Genomic DNA, 24,997 nt, shown 5'->3' with positions numbered 1-24,997 from the left:
TGTGTTCCCCATCCTGAACCCCCTTCCCACCTCTCTCCCTATCCCATCCCTCTGGATCATCCCAGTGCACCAGCCCTGATCACTTGTCTCATGCATCCAACCTGGGCTGGCGATCTGTTTCACACTTGATAATATACATGTTTCAAGCTATTCTCTCAGATCATCCCACCCTCGCCTTCTCCCACAGAGTCCAAAAGTCTGTTCTATACATTTGTGTCTCTTTTTTCTATCTTGCATATAGGGTTATCGTTACCATCTTTCTAAATTCCATATATATGCGTTAGTATACCGTATTGGTGTTTATCTTTCTGGCTTACTTCAATCTGTATAATGGGCTCCAGTTTCATCCATCTCATTAGAACTGATTCAAATGTATTCTTTTTAAAGGCTGAGTAATATTCCATTGTGTATATGTACCACAGCTTTCGTATCCATTCATCTGCTGATGGGCATCTAGGTTGCATCCATGTCCTGGCTATTATAAACAGTGCTGCGATAAACACTGGGGTACATGTGTCTCTTTCAGTTCTGGTTTCCTTGGTGTGTATGCCCAGGAGTGGGATTGCTGGGTCCATCTTTTAATTTCGTGGCTACAGTCATCGTCTGCAATGATTTTGGAACCAAGAAAATAAAATCTGTCACTGTTTCCATCCCCCCACCCCACATCTATTTGACATGAAGTGATGGGACTGGATACAATGATCTTTGTTTTTTGAATACTGAGTTTTAAGCCAGCTTCTTCACTCTCATCTTTCACCTTCATCAAGAGTCTCTTTAGTTCCTCTTCACTTTCTGCTATTAGGATGCTGTCATCTGCGTATCTAAGGTTATTGATATTTTCCCCTGCAGTCTTTATTCTAGCTTGTGGTTTGTCCAGCCAGGCATTTTGCATGATGTACTCTGTATATAAGTTAAACAAACAGGGTGACAACATACAGCCTTGCCATACTCCTTTCCCGATTCTGAACCAGTCCATTGTTCATGTCCAGTTCTCACTATTGCTTCTTGACCTGCATACAGGTTTCTCAGGAGGCAGGTCAGGTGGTCTGGCATTCCCATCTCTGAGAATTTTCCACAGTATGTGGTGACCCACACAGTCAAAGGCTTTAGTGTAGTTCTGTTTACACTGGGCTCTCAGTTTCAAGCCAGAAGGAGGATTTTCACCAAGGCTTGGATTTCTCTTGGAAATCTCTTGGATTTTCACCAAGAGACATGTGGAAATCCTGCTGCCCTGTGGCCACTTCATGTAACCATAATGTGAAAACAAGTGCCTAAGGGCACTTCAGATCCAAAAGGCCTCTCCCTCTTATGAATGACACCAGCCTTCAAAAAATGACCTGGAGTCTGTAATAGAAGAGGATTCAGTAAGGAAGAGACTTCCAGGAAGCCAATTTGAAGAGATAAATTTCAATCATGCTAATTTTTTTTAAAAAGCAGCACAAAGAAAGATACTCATGTCCAACTCTCTGCACCCCATGGACTATAGCCTGCCAGGCGTCTCAGGCCATGGGACTCTCCAGGCAAGAATACTGGGGTGGGTTGCCATGCCCTCCTCCAGGGGAATCTTCCCAACTCAGGCATTGAACCTAGGACTCTTTTACCTTTGGCATTGAAAGGCAGGCCTTTATTTATTTTTTTTAACCACTAGTGCTACTTGGGGAAGTCTTCCAATGGTGATTATTAGTAGAAAAATTCAATTCACAAACATTATGAGCTATTACTAGGAAACACACAAAATAGCCATAAAAAAAGGTTGAGAAAAAGAAAACTGAAGGCAAAAATTTGGAAAAGAACTGAAAATCTGTTTACAGTAGCCAGGACACGCAAGTAATTAAAATGTCCGTGGACACATGGATGAAGAGGCTGTGCTACATATGGAAGGGAATGTTACAGAGAGAGAAAACAGGATGCTGTAATACCATCTGAAGAAACAGAAACGGACTTGGAGATGATCATATGTTGCAGCGTGGCAGAGCAGAGACCAGAACCTGCCTCATGACTCAAGGGTGTGACAAACTGCACCCTCATGCTTATCCTAGCAAGCATGCCAAATGGACATACTTCGGGCGGGACATGCTCTCTGCTCCACTTCACTGCCTGCCCCTGCGTCCATTCCCATGGAAACAAAACAAGATGTTCCTGATCAACAGCAGAGTCTTAACTTTACTCTCTCTTTATGGTATGCTGATGAAACTCCCCAGTATACCTATTTCCTAAAGATCTCATGTGACTTCTGCCAATAAAAGTGCGGGCTGAAAGAAGCCATTTTGTCTTCCTGCCATGGAGGTCAGGAGGGCCCTCTGACTCTCCACTTGCCAAATTATGTGTGTCTGTCTTTTCATTATGCGTTCACCCCCATTTCAGGTCTTTCTCACCCGCTGGGCTGGACGTGGCAGGTGGTGCCGGAACAGGGACCTGAAGTCAGGAAGGGTTCCCCTGAGGGAAAAAACTGAAAGTGAAGACAGCGAGTGGTAAGTAAGATGCCTGGATCACGACCAGGCCCTTAAACTCTAGGGGTGGAAAGTCCCTTGTTGTCTTACAAAGTCAGGGTAAACAATGGGGAATGATTTGAGTAAAGCTGAGAAACATCATCTCCAGCTTTTGAGGCACCTCCTCCGGACTGCTGGAGCGCAGATGAAGGGGAGCAATTGACACAATTGCTAAGAGAGGTGGTTAAATATAATTCCTGGTTTCCAGAAGAAGGCACTCCAGATATTGAATACTGGGATCGAGTAGGAGAAAGTTTGAAAGCAGCACACAGGAGAGGGGACCTGATACCCGTGACAGTATTTGCGACCCGGGGGCTAGTGCCATCAGTCCTACACCCTCTACAGACTGAGAAATCACATGGGAAGGCAGTGTCTTCAGAGGCGGCGCCTGTTAACTCTTCCGCCCCGCTTTGTCACCTAAGCTCAAGCACGATTTTCCACCACCACTGTCTCCACTGGGTCCAGAAATGTCTTGGGAGGATAAGCCATTGACTTGTTTTCAGCACGCCATAGCCTCTGCCCTTTATATGGGTGCTTTAGACATTGAGGACCATCTTGCTTTCCCTTTGATTACAGGCCGGACCCCAATAATCCCACTCAGGTTATTGCAACCCATGAAACTTTTGACATCAAGGTTTTAAAGGAACTAAAACCTAGTGTTAGGTTGAACGGGGCTGATTCCCTGTATACACAGGAGCTACTGGAAATTTGTTTGCGTGGGAGATGTTCTCCTTACGATGTTAAAATGGTAGCCAAAGCTGCGTTAAGTGGTCGCCAACATTTACAGTTTTTTGCTTCTTATACTGAGCTATGCCAAGAGCAAGCCCGTATTAATTTGGCCAGTGGACATAATCTTACTTTTAAAATGCTCATAGGCACAGGGTAGAGCCCAGCTGACTTATGAAGGTGTTCTAGTGGGAGCATACGAAAGGATTGCCAAATGCTGCTGAAGGATGTGGCAGACAGTATCAGACCCCGACGAGCCTACCACTTCATTTGTTAAAATATTACAGAGACCCGGAGAAGACTTCATTGAATTTATAGACTGGCTCTCATCTGCTCTCCACTGGAGTTGACTCACTGGAAAAGACCCTGATGCTGGGAGAGATTGGGAGCAGGAGGAGAAGGGGATGATGGAGGATGAGATAGCTGGATAGCATCACCGACTCGATGGACATGTGTGTGAATAAACTCCAGGAGTTTGTGATGGACAGGGAGGACTGACGTGCTGCGATTCATGGGGTCTCAAAGAGTCGGACACGACTGAGTGACTGAACTGAACTGAACTGAATACCAAATAAGTTCTCCCACTGTTGTGAAGCTTCTGAACCCCATGTTAGCCTTCCCATCCTGGAGAGCTGACAAAGGGACTGGGAATCTCCTCGGATCTGACCTTGAAGGCCAGCAGGATTTTATTACATGATTGCCACAGGATTGGGGGAAACAGAGTCTAGTCTTGGAGGGCACAAACAAAATCCTGGGCACACCAAGACCCAAAGGAAAGGAGCAGTAACCCCACAGGATACTGAACCAAAACTACCTAGTGTTGGCCCATCTCCTGAGGAGATGCGGGTCAGCAGAGGCTCACTGCAGGGATGGGGCACTGGCAGCAGCCGCCCTGCAAGGCCTCCCTCGGTGTAAGCCTTCTTGGATGTCATCATTAACCCTACCACAGACCTCGCAGACCCAGGGCCAGGTCCTTTCAGCCTAAACAACCCCACCTATCATCAGATAACTGGATGAAAGCTTTAACGAGCAAGGCCCTGCCCACCAGACCAAGACCTATTTTTTCCAACCATCAGTGCCTCCCCATTTGATGCAAGGAGATCAAACCAGTCAATCCTAAAGGAAATCAGTACTGAATATTCAGTGGAGGGACTGATGCTGAAGCTGAAGCTCCAATCCTGTGGCCACCTAATGCGAAGAACTGACTCATTAGAAAAGACCCTGTTGCTGGGGAAGATTGAAGGCAGGAGGACAAGGGGATGACAGAGGATGAGATGGTAGTAAGGATCACTGACTCAATGAACATGAGTTTGAGCAAGTTCTAGGAGTTGGTGATGGACAGGGAAACCTGGTGTGCTGCAGTTCATGGGGTCACAAAGAGTTGGACATGACTGAGTGACTGAACTGAACTAAACTGTCCCTCCCATCAGGAAGCTTACATAGCCTCTTAGCCTCCTCCTTCAGAGGGCAGAAGAAAGAAGAACCATAATCCCATAGTTAGAACTAAAGCCACATTATAGAAAGTTAATCAGGATGAAAAAGCAGACAGATATGTCCAAGATGAAGGGACAAGATAAAACCCCAGAAAAACAAGTAAATGAAGTGGAGATAGGCAACCTTCCAGAAAAATAATCAGAATAATGATACTGAAGGTGATCCAGGATCTCAGGAAAACAGTGGAGAATTTGTAAGAAATATTTATCAGAGACCCAGAAGAACTAAAGTACAAGCAAAAAGAGATGGATAATAAACTGGAAGGTATCAACAGCAGAATAACTAAGGTGGAAGAACAGATGAATGACCTGAAGTACAGAATGGTGGAAATCACAGAACAGAATATAGAAAACAGAATAAAAGAAGAAATGAGGACAGTCTAAGGGACCTCTGGGACAACATTCACATTATACAGGTTCCAGAAGGAGAAGTGAGAGAGAAAGGACCTGAAAAAATATTTGAAGAAATGATAGTTGAAAACTTTCCTAACATGGGAAAGGAAATAGTTAACCAAGTCCAGAAGCAGAGTCCCAGGCAGGATAAAACCAAGGAGGAACACCCGGAGACACATAGTAATCAAATAGACAAAAATTAAAGACAAAGATAAACTATTAAAAGCAACAAGGGAAAAACAGCAACATACAAGGGAACTCTTATCAGGTTTATCAGCTCATTTCTCAACAGAAACGCTACAAGCCAGGAGGAAATGGCAAGATATATTTAAGGTGATGAAAAGTAAGAACCTACAACCAAGAATATTCTACCCAGCAACACTCTCCTTCAGATTTGATGGAGAAATCAAAAGCTTTCCAGATAAGCAAAAGTTAAGAGAATTCAGCACCATTAAACCAGCTTTACAACAAATGCTGAAAGAACTTCTCTAGATAGGAAAACACAAGAGAAGGAAAAGACCTATAGAAAAGAAGCCCAAAACAAATAATAAAATAGTAGCAGGTTCATACATATTGATAACTACTTTAAATGTAAACAAATTAAATGCACCAACCAAAAGACACAGGCTGGCTGGGTGGATGAAAACATGTACATGTATGTACTTCTACTTAGCACATCACTGTGCGTGATGCCCAAATTGTATGTAATTATTTTATATTGTTAGGTTAATCATGTTCCCATTATGGTTTTAAATTATAATTATCTTTTATTTTTTGTCTGTAATTATCCTTTATCTTTTGTGAAAAACATTTTTCACTAATGTGATTATGTAACAATCACTCACTTAACACCATTGTATTGGGCTACCCACCTGCCAATGCAGAAGACATAAGAGACACAGGTTCCTTCCCTGGGTCAGGAAGATCCCCTGGAGGAGGGCACGGCAACCCACTCCAGTATTCCTGTCTGGAGAACCCCATGGACAGAGTGGCCTGGCGGGCTACGGTCCACAGGGTCACAAAGAGTTGGAAACAACTGAAGCAACTTGGCACCATTGTATCACGACAGGTCAACAGAAAAATACTGTAATTCTGTATCACCAAAATTACCAGTTAATAAAAAACCTCTACCTCTCATCACTTTTTTAATCCAGATGCATATCAGAATTACCGTGGACTTTTTTGAAAAATATAAACATCCAGGTATTCTTTTTTTCCTCCAAAGTTCCAAATAGTTTCTAATGAGCAGCCACGTCTAAAATCAACTCGACTATATGATGATCTTTTACTTTTATCTAGTTTGTTTTACTTTTACTATTTCATATTCAGTGCTATTTCATTTAGTTTATATTTTCCAATTTCTCTATCCCTTTTTTTTTGGATGTTCTTTCTCAAGCCTTTATCAAGTGTAGTGGAAAAGCTTTTGTATTATATATATATATATATATATATATATATATATATATATATATATAATAGTATGTATAACATATATATTTTAGAAAACTTGTGAAATTTTGCCAAACTAAAAAATTTATGACATTTTGATTCCACTTATTTCATTTAGTAAGAATAAAATGCTAGATTTCTAGTTAAAAAGATATGCAACAAGCAACAAAGGTTTACAAAGGTATAGCACTTAGAACTATAGTCAGTATCTTTAACTGAATCACCTTGTGGTACCCCTGAAACTATATAGCTGTAAGTCAACTATACTTCAATAAAATATATAAATTAAAAAAATAACTTCAATCATCCAGCTGTACACTTCAAACATCACAGCGTAAATCAACTACAATAGAAACAGAAACACACAGATTTAGAAAACAAACTAATCCTAAATGAAAAAGAAAGACGGAAGCAAGGATGTATTGGAGTCTCAAATAAACACATACCCACTCATACAAATTAAACAGATAATCAACAAGGGCCTATTGTAAAGCACAGGGAGCCAGAGTCAACACAGTAATAACTTACATGAAAAAAGCATCTGAAAACGAGTACAGGCATATCTGTATTAAACTCAATCATCCAGTTCCACACTTCAAACAAACACCACATGTATGTCAACTACACTCCAATATTACCTAAAAAGTAATTTAAAAAGAAAATGAAATGCCTACTCCATTCCCCTCAAGCTTCAAGAGCCCAGGCTGTTTCACATTTCTGGAGCCTGGGCTGCCTTGGTTCCCAAGTTTGGACTACCACGGGGCTGAGGGAGCTGCTGAAGCACGTGCCAGCAAATACCACTACAGGACCCTTGGACCTGTGTCACCCGGTCCCCGGTGAACAGGATGACAAGGTCAGGAACAAGGCAGGACCACTCACAGCTAAACCTAGGCAAGTACACTCAAGGGTGGTGGGACGGTGGACCCTCAATACCCAAACCTGTGAAGGAGGCACCTGGTCTGCAGCAGCACCTCCTGCTGCTGGGGTTCCCACCTCCACCCTCCTTCCTTAGGGTCACCCCAACTTTGGAACACAGCACACCAGCAAGCTTTTGCAGGTTTGGGATGTCTCCAACGGGGTGAATAATAAGGTGGAGGATGTAATGGGATACCAGGCCTTGGCTGTTTGTTCTGGCACATGGGGCTCTCATTTATAAGTCAGAAGCAGCACTTTCACCAAGGCTATGTTTATCCTAGCAAGCCCTGTGGAGCCTGAGGAAATCCTGCCTCCTTGTGGTCGCTTCTTGAAACTACAATGGGAAAACCACTGCCTAAGGGCGCTTCACTTTCAAAAGGCCTCTCACATTTTGATACCTGCCCCCGACAAATGTCCTAGGGTATGTAACTGAGAGAGAATTCACTAAAGTCAGCGTTTCAGGAAGCCACCTCGTAGAAGTAAACTTCACTCACAGTGATTTAAGAAAAGCAGCACAAGGAAAGATGCTAAACATTGGTTATAGTAGTGAAATTTATCACAGCACAATGAGGTTTCACTTGGCTGCAAAAAGAATGCTCATCATTAAAAATCTAAAAACATAAATCAGTGGAAAAAAATTAGAGAAATGGAATCCTGCTAAGCTGTTGCCTGGACTTTAAAGTGGTAACTGCCACTATGGAGATGATGGCGGTTCCTTCACAAAGTAAAAACAGAGCTATTATACGAACTAGAAATCCCACTCCTTGCCCTACATCCAGAGAAATCCATACTTGGAATAGAAACACACACTCTGACCAGTAGCTTGGATATGGAAGTAATTAAAATATCCACAGACAGATGGGTCAAGAAGATGTGATATATTTTATGGAAGGGAATATTACTCGGCCAGAGAACACAAGGAAGACATGGCATCTGCAGCAGTGTAAATGGACTTGGAAATGATCATATGAAGTAAGTCATAGACAGAAAGACAAATACACTAAGATGTGACTGATTGGTGGAATCTAAAAACTGAGAGCAATGAAGTACATTTTTCCAAAGAGAAACACAATTACAGATTTAGAAAACAAACTTATTCTAACCAAAGGAGAAAGGCAGAAGGCAGGGATCCATTAGGAGGCTGGAATTAACACACAGCCACTAACAGAAATGAAACAGGTAACCAACCAATAGCAATACCTGCTAACCAATAGCACAGGGACTTCGACTTGACACAGTAATAACCTACATGGGAAAGTAACCCCCAAACACACAGGTATGTCTACATGTAACTGGATCAAGTTACTAAACGCTTAAACATAGCAGTGCAAATCAGCTACAATCCAACAGAATCCAAAAATTAAAAGGAAAAAAAAAGAAGAATGCCGACTACATTCCTCTCTGGCTTCAGGTTCCTAGGCTGGTTCGCATTCCTGAAGCCCAGGCAGGCTTGGTCCCCGAATGTGGACTGTTAAGGGGCTGCTGCAGCTGGGAAGGAGGTGCCAGCAAATGAGCTCCCCTTGGACCTGCGGTGCCTGGTTCCCTCTGGGTGGAACCACAGTGCCCAGAGCTAGGTCAGACCTCCCACAGCCAAACCAAACATACTGCACCCAAAGCACGGTGAACCCTCTGGGCTGGTAGGGCTTTTAGAACACATCTGTTCTCCTAGACTCCTGGTGGTCTGGTTTCCAACCCCAGCATTCCTACTTAGGATCCTCCCATTTAACGGAAGACAGTGCCCTCCACAGAGCTCTTGTAGAGGTTGGGCTTTATCTGGGTGATGAAGGGTAACAGAGAGAATTAAAGAGACACAAGGGCTTGGTTGTTTTCCTGGCACATGCCTCTCTTGTTTACAACTGTGGAAGATGTTTGTCAGGAAGGCTTTGCTGCCCCAGTAAATGGAGTTGAGCATGAAGAACTTCTGACATGTTGTGGTCATTTCCCATATCTATAGCTTGAAAACTGATGCTTATAGGCACATTATATTCCCAAGGCCTTTAGGGCTATAAATGATATCTGCCCTGAACAAATGGTGTGGTAATTGAAGGAGAATTCATAAAAGGGTAGACTTTCAAGTAGCCAATGCAAAGAGGTAAATTTTACACACTGTTTTAAGGAAAAAAGCACATGAAAAGATGCTCCATACCACTTATTAGTATTGAAATGCAAATCTAAACTACAAGTAGGTGTTACCTTGCACCAGCCAGAATGACCATTATGAACAAGTCTGCAGTGAATACACGGCGGGTAGGACATGGAGCAAAGGGAACCCTCTCAGGCTGTTACTGGAATTTAAATTGGTAACAGCCACTATGGAGAACAGTATGGAGGTTCCTTAAGTAACTGAAAAAAAAAAGCTAGCAAATGATCACACAACCCCACTCATGGGCCTATGCCCAGAGAAAACCATAACTTGAAAAGAGAAATGTACCCTAACCTTCACTGCAGCTGTATTTACAACAGTTAGGATGTGCAAACAACCAAAATGTCCGCTGACGGGTGGATAAAAAAGATGTGGTAGATATACACAATGGACTATTACTCAGCCATAAGAAAAGATTGAATGTCAACTGCAGCAATAGGGATGGACCTGGAGATGATCATACTAACAGAAGTACATCAGATAGAGAAACACAAACCGTGTACATCACGGAGAGATGGAAACTAACATTTATACAAATACACTATTTTCCAAACAGAAACACACCCACAGACTTAGAAAACAAACTTATGGCGACCAAAGGGGAATGGTAAGGGGGAGGGATAATCAGGAGGTTGGGATTGCCAGCACCATCACTCCAACTCTCCTTTTATCACAATAGTCCTGCATCTGCTGCAGTCAACACTAGCTCCTTCTGTAAAGAGGAAACTGATTTTCATAAAACCAAATGAATATCATTCTTTTGATAAGAGAAACAACAGACCATTTTCCTAAGTTAATTTTGAAATTCAGTGTTAGGATATAAAAATAATATACTTTCTTGGGCCCGTGAATGGTTTTTAATAATAAATTTTAAACTTTCTCTCTTTTTGAGGAACATCAACTTAAGACAGGTGACTTGTAAAATGAATTTCAATCTTAATAACATGGATGCAATAGCTGTTTGTACTGCAAATATTCACCATTTCCTTCATACCTTGGTGCTTCCATTTCCTGTGACCAACACGTGGAACAGGTCTGTAATGTAACTGCTAAGCATGTCCTGGTGGTCATTGGTCACTGTCATGTTTGTTAACAACCTCAGTCCAGCCAGCTGCACAGCAGAGTTCAGGGGGCCAGAGATGACATCCTCACAGACTTGACTGATGTATACCTGAAGATGGGGAAAAGGGGATCTTCTTACAATCTCCAATACTTTCCTATTAAACCGTAACTCTTGCACAGTGGAATCAGGTGATTGTTTAGGATGAAGCTGACTCTTTAAGAAAGATGGCATCTCTATCAAGATCTCAAACTTGGATAACTTTTTTTTTTCTTAAGTTCCCTAATTAATAGCAGGCACTGAGCATTTTACACATATACTCACTTCAGTCCTAAGACAACTAATGGGACAGTGGTATTATGGTCATTTTATAGACAAGGACTGTAAACCCTTCAAGAAGCTTGGATTCTCCACCCAATGTAATAAGACAGTAGAGCAATGGCCAGACCCAGAGACCAGGCTCTCAACACCAGTGGGGGGGCCTCTCACTTGTTGGGGGCCTCCCAATTCTGTCTACCTTTCTGTGTCTGGGCATGTCAGGGTAAGGAGGAAGATCTGCGGGGACATTTTGTACCATAGTCCGTACCTGAACTGTAGGATCTAGGGGCACATCATGTTAGAAGTAAAGAACTGGAGGGGGACACTAAATAGAGCTTTTCTTCAGAGCTCTTTCTTTTACGAGTAAGCAGAGGCAAACTCTATTTGGTCCAAGGTTGTTATTTATGACGTATATGTAGATGAACTACTCCTTTACAATACTGTAAACCACCACTGGCTAAAAGTAATGCAATGCTAGTCGTATGCCCATGTCACACATGATAGATCTAGACTAAACCAAGGGAGACAGAAAATTTTCTGAAACTCTATTTTCTATGCCTGGCCACGAGCCTTCCAGCTTGAAAAAATTATGTCTCACAAGTAATTGGTATTCACCTAAGTTTGAACTTCATCAAGAGTTCTAACTGGTAAGAAAAATTCCCTAATATAAAATGCTAAGGAATTACCAACTGTCCCATAAGCCAGAACTAACTTTAAAAAATTTCCAAATGTATTCATATTACCACAGAAACGAAAATGATGGCAGTAAAGCAAATTGTGTAAGTAAAACAGATTAAATTTTTAATCTGGCTTCAAAATCCAAATTATATTTACAAATCAATCTGTCCTGGGTCACAATTTCATTATGCACCCATCCTTTAAAAAATGGAATTTCCTTAGCTTATTATAAATCATATATTTTCATAGGATGCTCCTATCTTTCCAAGCATTTCCTAAAATGTGCTGAGCATTTACATCCTTATTGCCTCTGAATCTTATCTTCACTTCAGTTCTAGCAACAAGATTACCAAACAGGCCATCTCAGTTATTCCTGGAGTTTGCCTACCTCACCTTGTTCCTTTCTCTTGGGATTCCCTCATTCCTCAACTCCAGCTGTAGAAACCTTGGACAGTTTTATGAGCCACCTCAGGCTCTACCTTTTACAGAAGCTTCTGAATGAAAACTCTCCTTTCTGCGTATTCAACAATATTTTACTTGCATTTTTCCTTAAAGTATTTAATCATGTTCTGCCTTGAATTACAATTCTTTTTGGACTTGCCTTATCCCTCTTTCTAGCTTTCTTACAAGAGTTAATCATGTTCATTTCTAAACTCTACAATATAAAGCACGAGCTCAATAAAAGCTGAATTAACGTTAATTCCTAACTTATTGTATCTTTCTGCTGATATTATCTGACTTTGGCCTGGTTCCTTTTTCACACTTTGATTAAACTGAACATCAAATTCAAAAGTCCACTGTATTTCTTATTGGCTGGTTCAGGTGCCTTCCTCCTCTTATTCTGCATAAAAAAATGAGCAGGAGACCTGAATAGACATTTTCCCAAAGAAATACAAATAGTCAATAGGTTTATGAAAAGATGGTCAACATCACTAATCATCAGGGAAATGCAAATCAAAACCACAGTGAAATATCACCTCACACTTATTAGAATGGTTATTATCAAAAAGTCAAGAAGTAACAAGTATTGAAAGAAGATAAAAAGGAACCCTGTGTACTGCTGGTGGTTAGTGCAGCCACTGTGGAAACCAGTATGGGCATTCTTCAAAAAATTAAAAACAGAACTGTCACATGGTCCAGCATCCCAGTTTTGGGTATAGATCCAAAGGAAACAAAATCACTATCTCAAAGCAGTATCTGTACCCTCATGTTCATTGCAACATTGGTCACAATAGCCAAGACACAGAAATAGCCTAAATGTCAATTTATGGACAAATGGATAAAGGCAATGTAACCTGTATATACAATGGAATAGTATTCACTATAAAAAAGGAAGGAAATTCTGCTATTTGTGAAAAATGGATGGACTGAGGGCATTATGCTAAGTGAAATAAGTCAGAGAAGACAAAAATCTTATATGTGGAATATGAAAAAATCAAACTCATAGAACAGAGAGTAGCATGTTCAGGTGAAGGAAAAGGGGAGATTCTGATCAAAGTATATAAACTTAAAAGTTATAAAATCAATACGTCCTGGGGTCTAATGTATAGCAAGATAACTATACGTCACAGTACTACATTGTATACTTGTATGCCAAGAAAGGAGGTCTCAAATGTTCTCACCACAGGTGCACATGCACAGGTAATTATGAGGTGACAGAGGTGATAGCTACGGCTGTATAGTGCATGCATGCTAAGTCGCTTCAGTCATGTCGAACTCTTTGTCACCCTATGGGCCTAGACCACCAGCTTCCTCTGTTAATGGGCTCCTCCAGGAAAGAATACTGAAGAGGGTTGCCGTGCCATCTTCCAGGGGATCTTTCCAACCTAGGGACTGAACCCGCGTTTGTTACGTCTACCAGCACTGGCAAGCAGGTTGTTTATCATTAGTACCACCTGCAAGCCCAAGGCTATGCGGTAGGGGTAATCATTTTGCAATATATACATGTACCAAATCATGTTTTATACCTTAAACTTATACAATGTTTATGTTGATTCTATCTGAATAAAACCAGAAATAATAAATCTGGCTTTATAATAATAAATTCTTGGCTAAAAGCTATAAAGTATGGTCTACTAAAATTTCATTACTTACCTTTTTTTCCTCTCCCATTTATTAGAAAATCTTACCTTTTGTAATTTCAGGTAACTTACCTTTATCTTGATTTGATTTTCAACATTCACACTCAGGTTATTCATTGCATTTAAAGCTTTCTCTTTAATACTCTGATTTGGACTGTTGATTTTGCTTCCAACGATTGGAATACCACCCAATTCACGAATAACGATCTAGGAGGAAAAAAACAGAACCATGACTTCAAATATGCAACCTCTCCTTTACTACATTCTTTGGATCTACAAATATAAATATAAATTAATGACTCTTCGGAAATAATGTTCCCATATTCAACCTCTAATTCTTATTTTTTTAAAAGTTTATTACACATAATTTTACAGCTAAAGAAACTGAAAATAAATTATTAATATATGTAATATTTAAACTATAGCAGAGATATACAATGAAGATTTGTAGAGCTACTGCAGTGATCTCAAAGTAATTTACAAACAAAATAATTTTACTTTGAAATAAGTTATCTCTCTCTTACAGGGCAATTTGCAAATGCATTAAGATTTAGATCAAAACTAGTGTTTTGCTGAAATGAATACTTTGGAACACTAATTCCTCAAGATGTAAACAGATGTTCCATTTTTAAAAAGGAGATTTGGTACAGTGACGAGTCCACCTGCCAATGAGGGGGATCACAGATTCAATCCCTGGTCCGGGAAGATTCCACATGCCATGGAGCAACTATGCCCGCATGCTACAACTACTGATGTCCGTGCGCCTAGAGCCTGCACTTCACAACAAGAGAAGCCACTGCAATGAAAAGCCTGTGTTCATAGCAGAGAAAACCCGCATGCAGCAACAAAGACCAAGTGCAACCAAAAGTCTCATTTAAAAAAGTAGGTTTCATAGATAAGTAACTTTGAGAAACTCTGGTTATAACAAGAGTAAACATGTCTCTTTACTGTGATGCAATCCTATGGTCATGTGATTGGAATCTCCAAGAGGGGAGTATTGAATATAGTACTTCTATAAACTTTATCCAAAAAGATCATTTTTCAATTGTGGGAGGGGAGGAACACTTATTAACATCCTGAAGAATTAAAGTTCCACACAGTTTGGAAATGATGTCCAAATTTTCAAAGAAAAAATAATCTGGGGGTTTCTCACAACCAACTGCAACACTAAATATTATGTGCCTTCATCCCAACATTCAAAGAGGCATAACGCTTCATTTCCTACAAGAAAAATAAGCTGAAAATGACTCCTGTCAGGTCAAAACATGCTGTTCTATCAAGAAAAGAGATAAAGAAGCTTTCCCTCTGCAATTTCAGGTTCTTCCTAAGGACTTGTGGTTACTAGGAGACGGTCTTAAAAAAACAAACAAAAAGCAAAAAACTGTACTATAAAAGCAGATGAAGGCACCATAACTGATGACAAGGGCCACCAACTCCTGCTACCCAAGAAACTACTTGTTCACAGTGGCTTCTCACCCACTCTGACTACAGTTTGTTTCAAAGGAATATAAAACTATGGCATCAGAAATACCCTCAATACAGGCATGCTAATAAGCTAGTCACCATCTGTTATTTTTGTCTGCCTGGCAGCCCTCTTTCTACTGGGACGGACACAGTACCTCCTCCACCCCATACAGTTCCTGGTGAGACTGCTGGTCAACTGTGTTCACACCCTCCCTGTTGTTTTGGTCTGCGTGTGAGCCAGGACCTGCTAATCATGGCCCAGGCCAGCCCAACAATTGGGCCAAAGTGTTGGCACTTGATACTAGTAGAGTAACTCCACCTTTTAGAGCATGAGGGTCAAAGATGAAAGCTTGAGAGGCCAGTGGCTTTCTTTCCATCCCTGTGAAGAAAACCTCTTTGTGGCCAGAGAGACAAAAATCGTTACACAAAAAGAAGCAGGGGCAAGCAGTCAAAAGACAGTGAAAGAGAGAGAGAGGTCTGATAATGCTTTCTGTAACCTTGATCTCTATTCACCCTTCTGTCTCAAACCAAAGCTATCCTTGGACGTCCAAGTTAACTGAGCTCAGTAGTTTTCCTTTTCATTTTAAAATAACCTAAGTTGGGGTCTGTCACTTATAATGGAAAGGTACATAATACACACATATTCCTTATATCTCCCTATAAATCTCTAGAGCTAACCTTGACATGATGGATAAAAGATGGACTGAAATGAAGTATAAATTCAAAATTTTGCATTCATGACAAGGTTAACAAAGGGCATTAGCTGAAAATAATGACAAAAACTGTTTTACTCTTTCTCCATGGGAGGCTGGGGGGAAGCAGAAGCCATTTACATTTACACTGGTCCATGGCTGTCAGAGTGTGGTCCAGCGAGAACCTGCTTCAGAACCATCCTTGTCAGCCCTTTGTACAATGTCAAGCACGTACTTAAATGTCAGACGCTTCTGTTGCTCTACTGCAGCACTGCTGAGTTGTGAATAATTAAAAAGGCCATGCAATAATACTAAGTGTTGATTAGATACACTTATTACAAACGTGATGCTGGTAACCAACTTCATAGATACATACAATCTGATTACTAATCATATTACTATTAGGCTATGCTTTTTAGAAGTAAACAAACATTATTTTGTAGATATCCATAACCACAGTATATATAGATGAAAAAACTGAGGTTCTGGGAGGTAAAGTAACTTATCAGAGTCACAATTACTGCCGGTGTGTGAGAATGGGAGGAGCATGTTTACGGAGACTAGGGTACTCACTTGGTTGGCTGAAAAGGCTGCATTGTTACCCAGAGTGACCAAAGCTCGTTCGATAATGACAGGATCCTCAGTTGATTCAAGCAGGTAAAGGAGTTTCTGAACTTGTTCAGCATTTAGGGTGTCATCATATGATCCACTGGTTAAGTCTTCTACATAAGAATAAAGTTATTTAAAGTTCATTTAAGATCAATATAAGACTTAAAGGGACAATCCTGAATCATACTCTGATGCCAACCACAGTTTTGAGCACTTTATATACCTTAACTCATTTAATTGTCAAGTGATCTCTTAGAAGATACTATTATGATTCTCAATTTACAGAGGGAATACTGAGCCTTATAGGTATTAAGAAATTAGGCGATGGTCTTGGTACTTTTCTTTTACTAAGGCACTGCATGCCAACAGCATTTTCTGTTTCCTCTTTCTAAAAATCACGTACACCCATCCAGTGGAACACTTCCCACAGGCATAGCTTCATTAAGAAACAGAATTTGCATTTGGGAGAACTGCTCCGATCACAGGCCAGAGGAAAAGCTATGTGAGGGACCCAATCATGCTGCTAGTGAGGTACTTTTGTTCAGTTTCTATAAGCAAGGCATGACGACTGTGATGCCAGAAGAACAGTCCAACTGGGGGTGATGACAGAAGCTGTCATTCTAAGGAAAAGAGCAAGCAGTCAAATGCTGGATCTGCTCAGAAGTTCTGAAGTTTAAAGCTTGGACCTTTTAAAAAGTCCTTTATAGAAATCTCCACAGGAAAACAGAAACCATTTGTATAATGCAGTCATTGTGTTATAAACATAGAACATGATTCTTTCCAAGTTAAGCTATGTATACAGGTCAGACAGCACAACAGTCCACAATACATGGCCCTCCATGGAGTGTGGCTGGGGGCGGGGTGTTGCAATTTACAATAGGTGCTGCTATATGATATCATAGCTGTGTTCATCTATATGCTGATGACTCCTCAATCCTAATCCCGAAGTTAAAACTCTATTTCTGGAGCTTAATTTATAGAAATCAATTTACTAACTGGCACTTCAATTTAGGTACCTTAAAGATACCTCAAACTAACTGTACTCTATCCTGAAGACATCACCTTCCCATACAAGTCTACTAGGCTTCAAAATCTCTCTCTCACTGAATGAGACCACTATCTACCTGGTTTCCCAAACCAAGGGCGTCTCTGCTTTATACTTCTCTCACACCATCCACAATAATTCATCAAATCCTAAAAAGTAAAATGTGTCTCAAATTATTCAACTTATCATCTTTGGATCCTGGGATTACATATGACTTATCTTCTACCCCAGGCTCATGAGTACTTTCTTGTTTTTTCTTTTTCTTTTCTTTTTTTTTTTTTTTACAATAAACACATAGTATTATATTAAAATAGAATATATTGCTTAAAGAGGAATCACAGACAAATATGAGGTAAATGGACAAGCTTAGATTATGAGAACCAATAGGTGATCTGATGTCCTGAAGCAGCCAAATAAGAAATCAACTATTAGGAAAATCTAAAAGCTAAAGAGGGAGCAGATTCTCACTCCCATGTCTTATAATCAGAACCTCTGGATCATGCTTTTTACTCCTGAACCCACTACCCACCTCATTTACAGCTAATACAAGTATTTCACCCAAACAATATTTGAAAAGGTAAGTGAAAGCATGATAAAAACACAGATTGTCATATAGAAAGACTTTTGTGGGCTCATCCAAAAGTGTTTTTACCCACAAGAAAACTGAGATCAGGATCATCTAAGGGTTTGGCTAACATCACACAGGAGTGAGTAGCAGAGACCAGAGAAATCAAAGCACAAAGCTGCAGGCAACCACCTAACCTCTTTCGGGTCGGTTTTCTCACATGTAAAATAAGGCTGGTCAAACACCACAGTGATCCCAGAAGTCCCTATGCAGCCCCGAAGTTGTGTAATTTTATACATACACACATGGCATAAAAAGGATACATTTAACTCATTCATACCTCCAAACCATTTCAAAGTCTATAACTTCCTCACACATTTTCCCACACACCATTAAAAAGTTTTAGATATATAAATTATTAATTAAAAAGTTTTATAGATATATAAATTATTAATGAATAGCCAAATGAAATTTTATAGAGAAAAGGGTTAAAGCATAGAATTTTCTCTTGAAAGAAGGAGGTGTAATGTGGTAGTTACAAGTAAGCCAAGGTTAAGTCTAGTTCAAATTCCAGCTAAGCTGTTTACCAGCTGAGAGACATAACCTCTCGAAGCCTCAGTTTCTTCATCTATTCCAAGGGAGTTAACAGGGCAAAGAGCAGGAAGACAATAGAATAGGAAAGACTAGAGAGCTCATCAAAAAAAAATTGGAGTTATCAAGGGAACATTTCATACAAGGATAGGCACGATAAAGAACAGAAACAGTAAGGACCTAACAGAAGCAGAAGAGATTAAGAAGAGGTGTCAAGAATACACAGAAGAACTGTACAAAAAAGCTCTCAATGACCTGGATAACCATGATGGTGTGGTCACTCACCTAGAGCCAGACATCCTGTAGTGTGAAGTGAAGTGGAACTTAGGAAGCATTATTGCAAACCAAGCTAGTGGAGGCGATGAAATTCCAGCGGAGCTATTTCAAATCCTAAAAGATGATGCTGTTAAAATGCTGCACTCAACATGCCAGCGAATTTGGAAAACTCAGCAGTGGCCATAGGACTGGAAAATGTTAGTTTTCATTCCAATTCCAAAGAAGGGCAGTGTCAAAGAATGTTAAAACTACCAGACAACTACGTTTATTTCATATGCTAGTAAGCTTATGCTCAAAATCCTTCAAGCCAGGCTTCAGCAGTACATGAACTGAGAACTTCCAGATGTATCCATTTCTAAAGCTGGGTTTAGAAAAGGCAGAAAAACGAGAGATCAAATTGCAAATATTCACTGGATCAGACAGAAAACATGAGAATTCAAAAAAAAAAAATCTAACTTTTGCTTCATTGACTATGATAAAGCCTTTGGCTGTGTAGGATCACAACTGTGAAAAATTCTTAAAGGGATGGGAATACCAGACCACCTGTCTCCTGAGAAACCTGTATTCAGGTCAAGAAGCAACAGTTAGAACCTTATATGGAACAATGGGCTGGTTCCAAAATGAGAAAGGAGTACAGAAAGGCTGTATACTGTCACCCTGTTTATTTAACTTCTATGCAGAGTACATCATGTGAAATGCCAGGCTGGATGAATCACAAACTGGAATTAAGATTGTCCGGAGAAATATCAACAATCTCAGATACACAGATGATACCACACTAATGGCAGAAAGCAAAGAGGAACTAAAGAGTCTCTTGATGAGGGTGAAAGAGGAGAGTGAAAAAGCTGGCTTAAAACTCAACATTAAAAAAACTAAGATCATGGCATCCGGTCCCATCACTTCATGGCAAATAGAAAAGGAAAAAGTAGAAGCAGTGACAGATTTTATTTTCTTGGGCTCCAAAATCACCACAGATGGTGACTGCAGCCATGAAATTAAAAGATGCTTGCTTCTTGGAAGGAAAGTTATAACAAACTTAGATAGCATATTAAAAAACAAAGACATCACTTTGCTTACAAAGGTCTGTCTAGTCAAAGTTATGGTTTTTCCAATAGTCATGTACAGATATGAGTATTGGACCATAAAGAAAGCTGAGTGCCAAAGAAATGATGCTTTTAAATTGTGGTGCTGCAGAAGACTCTTAAGAATCTCTTGGCCTGCAAGAAGATCAAACCAGTTAATCCTAAAGGAAATCAACCCTGAATATTCATTGGAAGGATTGATGCTGAAGCTCCAATACTTTGGCCATCTGATACAAAGAGTCAACTCATTAGAAAAGACCCTGATGTTGGGAAAGATTGAAAGCAAAAGGAGAAGAGGGTGGCAGAGGATGAGATGGTTAAACAGCAACACCGACTCAATGGACATGAATCTGAGCAAACGCTGTGAGATGGTGAACAATAGGGAACAGAGTGCTGCAGTCCATGTGGTTGCAAAGAGCCAGACGTGACTTAGTGACTGAGTAACAGTGCCAACCTTAAAGCATTTTTATGTCTCTTAATACGTATCCAAGAGTGGAATTGCTGGATCATATGGTAGTCTCACTTTTAGTTTTATGAGGAAATTCCATACTGTTTTTGACAGTGGCTGCACCAATTTACACTTTCACTAACAGTATATAATGATTCCCCTTTCTCACATCCTCACCAGCATCTGTTATTTGTGACCTTTTTGAAGACAGCGATTCTGACAGGTGTGAGATGATATATCATTGTGGTTTTAATTGGCATCTCTCTAATAATTAGCAATGTTGAGTATCTTTTCATGTGCCTACTGCCCAATTACGTGGGATATGGGCTCAAATCAATAAAATTATAAATGAAAAAGAAGTTACAACTGACATCACAGAAAAACAAAGGATCATAAGAGACTACTACTAGTAACTATATGCCAATAAAATGGACAACCTCTTGGAAAGGTACCATGTCCCCAGACTGAACCAGGAAAAAACAGAAAATATGAATAGACCAATCACAAGTACCGAAATTGCAACTGTGATTAAAAAGCTCCCAAGAAACAAAAGTCCAGAACCAGATGGCTTCATAAGCAAATTCTACCAAGTGGGCTTTATCCCAGGGATGCAAGGATTCCTCAACATACACAAATCAATCAATGTGATATACCACTTCAACAAACTAATAAAAAACATTATGACCATCTCAATAGATGAAGAAAAAGCTTTTGACAAAATTCAATACCTGTTTGTGATTATTAAAAAAAGAAAAAAACTCTCTAGAAAGGGGGCAGAGAGGGAAACTCCCCCACCCATATATATTTAGGATGGGCTCACTTACATCTGACTCTTTGCAACCCCATGGACTACAGCCCACCCAGCTCCTCTGTCCGTGGAATTTTCCAGGCAAGAATACTGGAGTGGGTTGCCATTTCCTACTCCAGGGGATCTTCCCGACCTAGGGATTGAACCTGTGTCTCTTCTGTCTCCTGCATTGGCAGGTGGATTCTTTACCACTGTGCCACCTAGGAAGCCCAACATAATAAAGGCCACATATGACAAATTCACAGTAAAGATCATTCTCAATGGTGAAAACCAAAAGCATTTTCTTTAAGGTAAGGAACCAGACAAAGATATCCACTCTCACCACTATGATTCAGCATAATTTTTAAAGGCATACCCATGGGCAATCAGAGAAAAAAAAAAGAAATAAAAGGAATCCAAAGAGGAAAAGAAGAAGTAAAATTCACTGTTTGACGATGACATGACACTATATTTTGAAATTCCTAAAAACGTTACCAGAAAACTACTAAAGCTCATCAGTGAATTTGGTTAAGTTGCAGGATACAAAATTAAAAAAACAGAAATCTGTCACATTTCTACACACTAGCAAAGAAAGATCAGAACAACAAATTAAGGAAAAAATCCCATTTGCCTTCACATCACAAAGAATAAAATACCAAGAAACAAACCTACCTAAGGAGATAAAAGACCTGTACTTTGAAAAGTATAAGACTGATGGAAGATACTGAAGATGACACAAACAGATGGAAAGATAAACCATGTTCTTGGGTTGGATGAATCAGTATCATTAAAATGACTATACTAAGCAAAGCAATCTACCAATTAAATTCAATACCTATCAAACTATCAATGGCATTTTTCACAGAATTAGAACAAATCTTTTTTTTTTACAATTTGTATGGAAACACAGAAGACCCAAATAGTCAAACCAATCCTGAGAAAGAAAAATGGAGCTGGAGGCATCAAGTTTCTTGACTTCAGACTATACTACAATGCTAGAGTCATCAAAACAATGTTACTGGCACAAAAGCAGAAATATAGATCAATGGAACAGGATAAAACTCCAGAGATAAACCCATTCACCGATGTGCTGTGCTTTGCTTAGTTGCTCAGTCGTGTCTGACTCTTTGCAACTCCATGGACTGTAGCCCAGCAGACTCCTCAGTCCATGGGGATTCTCCGGGCAAGAATACTGGAGTGGGATGCCATGCCCTCCTCCAGGGGATCTTCCCGACCCAGGTCTCCCACATTGCAGGTGGATTCTTTACTGTCTGAGCCATCAGGGAAGCCGCATGCACCAATGGTCAACTACAAAAGGGGGCAACAATACACAACAGAGAAAACACAGTCTCTTTAACATGGGGTGCTGGGCAAACTGGACAGCAACATGTTAAAGGGTGAAATTAGAATACTCCCTAACACCATGCACAAAAATAAACTCAAAATCTAAATCTAAGTTTAGATACTATAAAACCCCTAAGAGGAAAATCTAGGCAGAATTCTCTCTGATACCTATTGCAGCAATATTGTTTTTCAATCACCTCCTAGAGTAATGAAAGTAAAAACAAAAATAAAACCATCAAGAAAAGAAGACGACAACCCACAGAATAGGAGAAAATCCTTGAAAACAAAGCAACTGACCAGGGGTTAGTCTCCAAAATACACAAACAGCTCATGCAGATCAGTATTAAAAAAAAGAAAAAACCTAACCAAAAAAAATGGGTGGAGGATCTAAATAGACATTTCTCCAAAGACATAAAGATGGCCAAAAGGCACATGAAAAGATACTCAACATCACTAATTATTAGAGAAATACAAATCAAAACTACATGGAAGTATCACCTCACCCTTGTCAGAATGGCCATCATCAGAAAATCTACAAACAAAAATGCTGCAGAGGGTGTGGAGAAAAGGGCCTCGTCCCGTACACTGTTGGTGGGGATGTAAATTGGTACAACCACTGTGGAGAACAGAATGGAGGTTCCTTAAAAAACTAAAAGTAGTGCTACCAGATGATCTAGCAAGCCCACTCCTGAGTATATATCTGGAGAAAGTAACTCAAAAAGGCATATGTACCCCATTATTCACTGCAGCACTATTTACAATAGCCAAGACATGGGAGTAACCAAAATGCCCACCCACAAAGGAATAGAAAAAGTTGTGGTACATAAATACAATGGAATATTACTTAGCTATAAGAAAGAATGAAATAACGCCATTTGCACTAATATTTCTTTGGACGGACCTAGAGATGATCATTCTGAAACCGTGTACAAGCCCGTGTCCTTGTCTTTTGAAGTAATATGCTTACTCAACAGTTAATGACCGGCCCACGGGAAATGGGAAGAAGAGGAAACAAAGACCAGCTGTTGGGCTAAGGAAATGGTAACAATTTAGACTATAATCCTGCCACCTAACAGAATCACCAAACTCCCAGTTCCTTGAAAGATACAGATAAAGGCCTGACACACATTCCCGTTGTTTTTACAGAAAGCAGATGAAAACTGCTGACCACAAGAACACAGACTCTAGACTGTGTTCTTGGCAGAGCCAGGAAAATTAAAAAACAAAAATGAAAAACAAACTTATGGTTACCAAAGCAGAAAGGTGGGGAGGAGGGATAAACTGGGAGACTGGAATTAACATATATGCACTACTATACATAAAATAGATGCTCAACAACAATCCACTGTGTTGCATAAGGAACTCAACACTTTGTAATAACCTAGATAGGAAAAGAATCTGGAAAAGAAGGGATATAGGTATAACTGAATCACTCTGCTATACACCTGCAACTAACACATATTGTAAATCAACTATACTCCAACATAAAAAAAAATAAATTAAAAAACATCTTATAAAGCTGATTTGTTGGTGCTGAACTCAGCTTTTGCTTGTTTCTAAAATTTTCATTCTTTCCATCAAATCTGAGCAACAGCCTTGCCAAGTAGGTTTTTCCTTTTCACGACTTTAAATATATTGTCCCACCTCCCTCTGGTCTGCAGAGTTTGTGCTGAAAAGTTAGCTGATAGACATACTGGAATTTGCTTGCATGGAACTTGTTGCTTTTCCCTTGGAGCTTTTAATAATCTCTTTATCTTACTTTTTGCTATTTTAATTACAGTGTGTCTTGGTGTGATCCTCTTTCAGTTCAGTTCAGTTGCTCAGTTGTATCCAACTCTTTGCTACCCCAGGGACTGCAGCAGGCCAGGCCTCCCTGTCCATCACCAACTCCCGGAGTCTACCCAAACTCATGTCCATTGAGTCGGTGATGCTATCCAACCATCTCATCCTCTGTCGTCCCCTTCTCCTCCCGCCCTCAATCTTTCCCAGCATCAGGGTCTTTTCAAATCAGTCAGCTCTTCACATCAGGTGGCTAAAAGTATTGGAGTTTCAGCTTCAACATCAGTCCTTCTAATGAACACCTAATGAACACCCAGGACTGATCTCCTTTGGGTGATCCTGTTTAGAAGTCTCTCTGCTTCCTGGACTTGGACGTCTGTTTCCTTTCCCAGGTTAGGAGGGATTTCAACTATTATGTCTTCAAATATATTCTTTGCCCCTTTCTCTTTTTCTCCTTCTAGGACACCATGATTGAGGAGTGCCCAACCTTCAGGATCTAATGCCTGATGATCTGAGGTGAAGCTGATGTAATAATAGAAATAAAGTGCACAATAAATGAAATGTGCCTGA

The 24,997-nt window shown here is 40.1% G+C and overlaps 1 protein-coding gene across 1 annotated transcript in view; it reads right to left on the bottom strand.

The window, feature by feature from the left end:
• The window catches only part of ARMC10 (armadillo repeat containing 10), a 77,276-nt gene that overhangs the window by 21,218 nt on the left and 31,061 nt on the right, over positions 1 to 24,997 (bottom strand). The window contains exons 2-4 of the mRNA XM_043873301.1: positions 16,475 to 16,623; positions 13,818 to 13,952; positions 10,603 to 10,779 (exon numbers count right to left, since the gene is read on the bottom strand). Coding sequence (XP_043729236.1) covers positions 10,603 to 10,779; positions 13,818 to 13,952; positions 16,475 to 16,623 — 461 coding nt within the window. The remainder of the gene's footprint in view (positions 1 to 10,602; positions 10,780 to 13,817; positions 13,953 to 16,474; positions 16,624 to 24,997) is intronic.

The sequence above is a fragment of the Cervus elaphus genome, chromosome 18 (genome assembly GCF_910594005.1).
Source record: "Cervus elaphus chromosome 18, mCerEla1.1, whole genome shotgun sequence".
Classification (NCBI taxonomy): domain Eukaryota; kingdom Metazoa; phylum Chordata; class Mammalia; order Artiodactyla; family Cervidae; genus Cervus; species Cervus elaphus.
The sequence above is the reverse complement of the archived record's forward strand: the minus strand, read 5'-3'. Positions and strand labels throughout refer to the sequence as shown.